The sequence below is a fragment of the Buceros rhinoceros genome, unplaced genomic scaffold, assembly GCF_000710305.1.
Source record: "Buceros rhinoceros silvestris isolate BGI_N320 unplaced genomic scaffold, ASM71030v1 scaffold26573, whole genome shotgun sequence".
NCBI lineage: Eukaryota > Metazoa > Chordata > Aves > Bucerotiformes > Bucerotidae > Buceros > Buceros rhinoceros.
Window position 1 is genome coordinate 1 of NW_010405778.1, and position 6741 is coordinate 6741.

The following is a 6741-nucleotide window of genomic DNA, read 5'->3' on the forward strand; positions in this document are numbered from 1 at the left end:
GTGGCCGTGGGGCTGTGTGGCTGGCACCCTGGGGTCCCTGGCGCTGCCCTCCGTGGGCTTCCCTGTGGGGACTTGCAGGCGGTGCAGAGCAGGACGCAGAGCAGTGGGGGCCGCAGCCAGACCTGCTGCAGCAGAGCTGCGGAGCTGCCCCTCGCTCATCCCCAGGAGGACAAAGGCATTTTTTGAGGGGCCGCACGCAGCCTGTGAAAGGTGTTCTGACAGAGAGCAGAGGCGTTTTAAGGTGGAGGAGCCATTGCTTAGCTGGGCCCTTCCCTGTGCGCACCGTTCTCCTTCCAGAGGCCCAGCCTGTGCGCAGCATTTTCTTGCAAAATGCTCCTCTGCCAGCGCCAGGGCAGGCAGAGGCAAATACTGCTGCTTGCTGCTGGGTCTGTTGAGCTACAGCTTCACCGATGACCAGCTGCTCACCCCTTGCTCAGACTTGTCACCAGCTACAGAGTGTACTTTCTAACTTCAGTGGTGTTCTGTCCCGTTAGATTGAACTAACCTGTGGTGACATCTGGTCATGCCAGTCGCTGCCACGGGACAGGTGACATTTGAGGTGTGCCTCCTCGGAGGCAGCGTCCAAAAGCAGCAAGTATCAAAAACACATCTGTGCCACTAAAAAAGAAAGAGTAATGTTTTCTTTGAAATGTGTACAAAATTTGTAATGTTCCTTCTTAAATTACTCTGGAGAAAATGCAGTGTAACTTTTAAAATTACTATTATTTTATTTACTTACTGTATTATATTATTTTTATTATTAGAATGCACATTGCACTGTTTTCTTTTCCTGCTAGTGTTTGGAAGAGCAATACATGCCATAGCACGTATTAGTGATGAATTTTGGTTTGACCCCGTAGAAAAAGGTGTAAGTGAATTTGATTTATTGTAATTTAAAAAGTCTTTCTTGGAAACGTATTTATACTGTTGGATATTGTGATGTTTTCCTACAGGTACCCTTCAGTCTGAGTTACGTTATCCCTCAGCTTCCTCCACTTTTGATATGGACAAGTGCCATATTTTCTGTAGTTGTAGCTAGATTCGTTCTTCCTCTGCCCCGGTATTCTTTGGTTTTTTGTTAACGAAGCTGACGCTTGTCCGGGACATCCAGATCCACACCCAGGGGTTTACTTCTGTGGCCACGGGTCAAAAGGTTTGTTCTGGACCACATCAGAAGCTGCCTGTAAACAACCCGGTTTTGTACCGATGTGACTCAACAGGAAGAATGCGTCCATTAGCGTGCCTCCGATTAATCAAACACCATTTCCAGCAGGACGAGGGTTTGCTCTAGAGGTTTCTGAGTTAAAAGTGACCCGCTCTCCTTGACTTGCTGGGAGGCTGGAAAACCAGAAGTGCAGATAATTTCTTCTTATACCAGAAGAATTTCTGAGGTGCTCGCAGTGCCTTTGCTCATCTGTGTGTACCATGTGGGTGGGTGAACAGGAGGATTGTTTTAGAATCAACTCTGGTCCTTCAAATGCCTCAAACACAAGCTGAGCTTTCAGCGTTTAGTTACCTCACTCTCTAGGGCCTCTTGAATATCCATGGGTTGGATGCCTGTGCCTGTACGATACCGGTGGCGTCTGAGCAGTAATCATGGAGGCAGTAAGTTTGATCATGATCATACGCATAAAGCATCTCCATTTATTTTGAGTCGTGCACAGTTAAAGCACCTGTGCTTTGGATGTGGCACCAAAGCACAGAGATGGCTTTTTTGGTAAAGGTTCAATATGAAATAGTTTTAATAAATTACTTATATTTTCAGCTTGCCTTAAGAGCAGTGAATTCTTCAAGGTCAGCATATGCGTGTGTCTTCTTCTCATCTCTGTTTTTCCAACATTACTGCTGGACAGCTGTGGCTCAGCCATGTCAGAAGGACAAACAGTTATCCCTCCCCTGTAAACTGGTCATTAAGGTATGGTTTAATGGATCATTACGCACAGCTTTGTAGGCAGCAAATTGCCCCGTTTCCAAATGAAATTACAGGAGGAGGCCCATAGAGGTGTGGGGCTGGCTCCAAACTCAAGCACTCCTGAGCAATTCCACAAAAGAGTGTTGGTGTCTAACGATGTTTAGAAGTTGCACCTCCTGAGCTGTGCCCTGCGGTTCCCCAGGCCTGAACCAGCTCCCTCTTGGGGTGTTGCAACACCACGTTCCTGCCTCTGGAGTGTGTCTCCTGAAGCCTTCCAAACCAGCGTGAGCCTGAAGAGCTTTGGCCGGTTGTTCAGCAAACAGATCTGCTGGCCACGAACTGGAGTAGCGGGCGAGGCTGGCGAGCAGCAGTACCGGCTGCTTACAGCGCGGTTTGGGGAAGCCGTAAAAGCAGGAGCTTGAGATAAACTGTATAAAACTAGGGAAATAACATCGCAAAATTGCTTGGTGAGTAACCTCTGCCCTTATTTATTTTTTTTTTTTTACAGTCAGTTCTTCCTGTATTTAGATGTGTAAATGTGCTGGAAAGGAATGTAGAGAGATGCAGCATTTATACAAATACTCATGACCATCACGTAACGTTCCAGCTCCTCTGCAAACACGGTAGGTTACACTTAAAGCGGCTGTGCAGGAACAGCAGCAGGTGAAAAGAGCAAGACAAACGTACTGTAATGAACTGAGTGTCACTGGTGGAACATTATGCCAAACGCTTCCAGCCTCTCGCATCATAATTTGTATTTATGTTGTGCAGCACCTTGAGAAAGTGGAGGTAAAAGCGGCTTTATCAGAGGAAGGTTCTTCAGCTCCACGGTTAATACATGCGTTGTATCATCATCTGCTGCTTACGGCGTTTAGACCTACCACCATTTACAGTATTATACTAGGGGAATATTGAAGCCGCCTTCCTCTACACCGGTTGCCGTTCACATCTGGCGAATTCTTAAAAACCTGGGGTGCTGGAGGGGGACAACTAACTGGGGGAAGGAAGCCTTAGGCGGCACGTTCATTCAGGTTTCTGTTTGTGGCTCCACAAGCTTTATTCCTTTCTTTACTGAGATTTCCTAAAAGAAAAATTAATACTGGAAAAAAAGCCATTTCAAATTACAGACCAGCACTGATTTTTGTTCACATCCTTTATACTCAGGTGTTGTAAAAACATATAACCTGACGTTTCAAGAATGCGACCCACTGCAGGCTGTGTTTGCAAAGCACATGTGTCCAAATGTACTTAAAGTCCACTCCAGGTAACGAATACAAACCTTTTTTTTCTGAAAACACTGTTCTCACAGTCATTGACACAATCAAAATCTGATCAGGGCACTGTCAGATTCCTGAATCCTGTCCCCTAGAGTTTGATTTTTCACATTACAGCTTCAGAAGTTTTGTTCATTCTGCTGTAAATCCTGCTCGGTCGAACCTTGAGTAGCGTGTAGTGTATAATTTGAATCCTCATCTTTGAGCAGCTTCCACCCATGACAAATAAACTGGGGATTTAATTTTACAGGCAAAGAACCCAGTGCTTAAAGTAGAATTTTTTTAATGCAGTAAGGCCGAGTTCTGCTTTGAAAAGCAGCTCCTGGAAGAATCCAAGATTTGGCAAAGGCAAAGAGCAGTTAAACGGTGCTTTTCCTGACGGCATTTCTATTAAAAGTGAAGCTCTTGACACAGGAATCAGCCAGTGCTGACTAGTGATTCGTGGCAGGTAGAATTATTTTAACACACAATGTGATTTTCAGGCTGCTGGCTGATATAATGATCCACTTTCCGACCAGTCAAGAAGAAGTGACCTTATCGGTTACTCCAGTGAACGTTTGTTTCAAGAGTTACGCTGAGGAGGACGCTGGTAAGGAAATTCACATTATGGAACAATCTTGGGATGTTAAAACAAGTGGACTAGAGGAATCACAGAATGTGTTTCTTGGGGTGTGACTCTAAAGATCTCATTGTGGTTTGGAAGTCCAGGTTCTTGGTATCACATAACACAGTGATGCTTTTCGTACTTGCTTACGAGCATCGCTGAGGATATTGATCCAGAAAAAGAGACTGCCCCGAGCACAGGGGTGGGGATTGTGCTGAGAACAGGCTGAAGCCCTGCAGAGCAACACGGATTTGTGGTGGAAACTGGAGCGAAGCGGGCAAGAAATTACTGACAATAGACAGTAAAATAGGATGTTTTGAATAACAGATTTTGTTAGTTTAGGAAGATACACTTAGAAGGGTTAGTTAAGAAAGAAAGTGAAAAAAACCAGTAGGTAGAAATTTAAGGAGATATCAAGACCCCCAAAGAGTGGAGAGAAAAAGCAGGAATCAGGAGCGTTGTGCTTGTGGTGTAGCACGTGATGCTGGTCACTACCTGCAGCACGTGTGGACTGAGACAAAACATGTCCTTTGAACGCATCACCTGGCGATGGGTTTTTCCACATTCAGAGAACGAACTCACAGCTTCTGCCCAGACTCATTCCCACGGGCGGGCTGGCGGCAGGCTCTGCCTCTGCCGGCGAGTCCCCTCCAGCGGGTGTTTCTACAGCCCTGAGGAACTAACAACCTCTACAGACTGATCTAACCATAACGAGCAACAACCCAAGGGCCCATTTCCTGGTGCCACTTGCGTAGCAGGAAAAGATGATGGTTTCAAACAAAGAGCCTCCGTCCCCCTTCATTGTCCTCTGCTGATTGTCAGCTATTACGATTAATCTGCTGAAGTCACGCGGCATTTTGACCTTCCCGTCCCTAGGACACTCAGCGACCAGGGGTGCTGACCGCGCTCAGCGCCTGTCGGCAAAGCAGGCTTGCCAGAACGGCAGCAGGTACCAGGTTAGATCACACTGACAAATGTAAAATGGCTTCTGTTAGAAGCCATTTAAATCTACGTCATACACTGTAAATAAATAGAGGATTTTATTTTACTTCATTATCAAATACATTTAGATAAGCAACATTTATTACTGTTGGGCAATGTAAAAATACAACTATTTATTCAAACGATGCTGATGTAAAATCCTCATGGTTATAATCATAGTTTTGCCAAGTTCAAACTCCACTCTTTCAAGTCCTTGACTCTTGTTACTTTACACAGATTTTTCGAAGACCATGCTTACCGAAATCCAGCTGAGTCCGGAGGAATTTGACTACTTTCAAGTTGGAGTAGATTCTGAAGTGACGTTTTGCCTTAAAGAATTGAGGGTGAAGCAGGATTTCTCTGGAAAATAAAACATTTCCTGTGATTTTGCCTGACTTGGCCAGTACAATGTGAAGGGGTGGCCTCCACCACCTGCGGGGTGGCCCTGGGCAGTGTTCCACCAGCCCCAGGACTTCTCAACCTGGCTGAGGATTGGCTTTAAACACCCACATCCTCAGGACACTGCGGGGCCCTCGCAGTTGCCTTTGACAGGCAAGCGAAACGTGTTTAAAACTCCAGAAGTGTGGTTGGGGTGCTGGGCAGACACATTGTAACCGTCTTGGTGAAAGTGTCGGTGACACCCGAGCTCTCCACACAGGAGCTGCTTTGGCAAAGCTCTGGGTGGGGAAGGCTGGGATAAACTCACATGCCAGTATGGATCTTTCCAAACCAGCGCTCACCACCCACCCCTTCTTTCCAGGGACTGCTGGCGTTTGCAGAAGCCACCAGCGTTCCTGTCTCGGTCCATTTTGATATATCTGGAAGGTATGTCCTGGCTGGAACTCCTGGTGCTACCGCTCCACAGTCGGGGCTGTCCGCAGAGTCCTCCAGGAGTATTTAACTGGAACAGTAAAATAGGATCTAATTTGGTACCAAAAGCTGCATTTCTAATCTGCTGTGCCGGGTGAGGTGGTTTGTGATGATGCGTGAAGTGTTTAAACGCAGGCACCGCTGTCCTGAGCCAGCCACGGTGACGGGGAGCACCCATCCCCCAGTTACCTGCTGGCCTCAGGCTCTCAGCCTAACGCACACTACGGTTTTATTCAGCAAACCAACACATTTCCTGTTTAACATATAAGTTACGTATTTAAAACGATGCTTTGACTTTGTATAATATTGTACAGCACGTGCTCGATGGTACATTTAAATGGAACAGGAAACCACCTCGTGCTTCAGCAGCAAATACCTTCGATTTCCAGCTTCTCAGAGGCAGCATTTTTCAACCCTTGTGTTTGGAATGGCAGGAGCTGTGTTTCCTCCCACACGGTGCATAATTACCCTGTTTAATCTCTTACTGTTTGTCTTTAGACCAATCGCCTTCAGCATCGAAGACATGGTGCTGGAAGCCAGCTTTATTTTGGCCACCTTGTGCGAGGTGGAGAAGGAGACAGCTTCCCAGCAGGCTCCCGCCTTGCCACAGCAGCAGGAAAGGTAGCGGGGGCTGCCAGGAAGGGCAGAAAACGGGGAGTTCAACATTTCACAGTGCAGTCAGGTGTACGCTGGAGAGGAAGTGATGTGCTCGTTCTTGCGGGGTGGGGGTGAGCACGGTAGGATCCTGGAGTCTTTGCTCACAGGAACACCGTGAACTGGAGGGCTGCAGGAACAGCTCGGTACGGTGCATGCTCCGAGCTGGCTTCTGCAGTCCTGTGTGCGCATGGGATTCTCTGCATCGGAGGGGAAGAGAAGCTACCAGTTGAGGATCTATTCTGAAGCCACAGGGCTTTTCATTAACAGAAAATAAAGCTATTCTAACAAAACCACACAAAAGCCAGTTACCTCCCTGACTGACTCTCCCCAATCCAGCTCGAAGATGCGTGCCGGTAAACCTGAGAAAACCTCCATGGATAAAGATCGTGGTGCAGAAGCCGCTTCTTCCCAAAAGCCACCACGGAACGGAATCGCACCGAACT

At 47.0% G+C, this 6741-nt stretch overlaps 1 protein-coding gene across 1 annotated transcript in view; it reads left to right on the plus strand.

Moving 5' to 3' along the window:
* Positions 1–764: 764 nt before the first annotated feature.
* RAD9B (RAD9 homolog B (S. pombe)) overlaps positions 765–6741 on the plus strand; it is a gene marked incomplete at its 5' end in the record, with an annotated part of 6550 nt that continues 573 nt past the window's right edge. Inside the window, 9 exons of the mRNA XM_010133864.1 lie at positions 765–868; positions 1766–1915; positions 2421–2535; positions 3077–3176; positions 3669–3775; positions 5009–5115; positions 5532–5596; positions 6140–6262; positions 6635–6731. Coding sequence (XP_010132166.1) covers positions 765–868; positions 1766–1915; positions 2421–2535; positions 3077–3176; positions 3669–3775; positions 5009–5115; positions 5532–5596; positions 6140–6262; positions 6635–6731 — 968 coding nt within the window. The remainder of the gene's footprint in view (positions 869–1765; positions 1916–2420; positions 2536–3076; positions 3177–3668; positions 3776–5008; positions 5116–5531; positions 5597–6139; positions 6263–6634; positions 6732–6741) is intronic.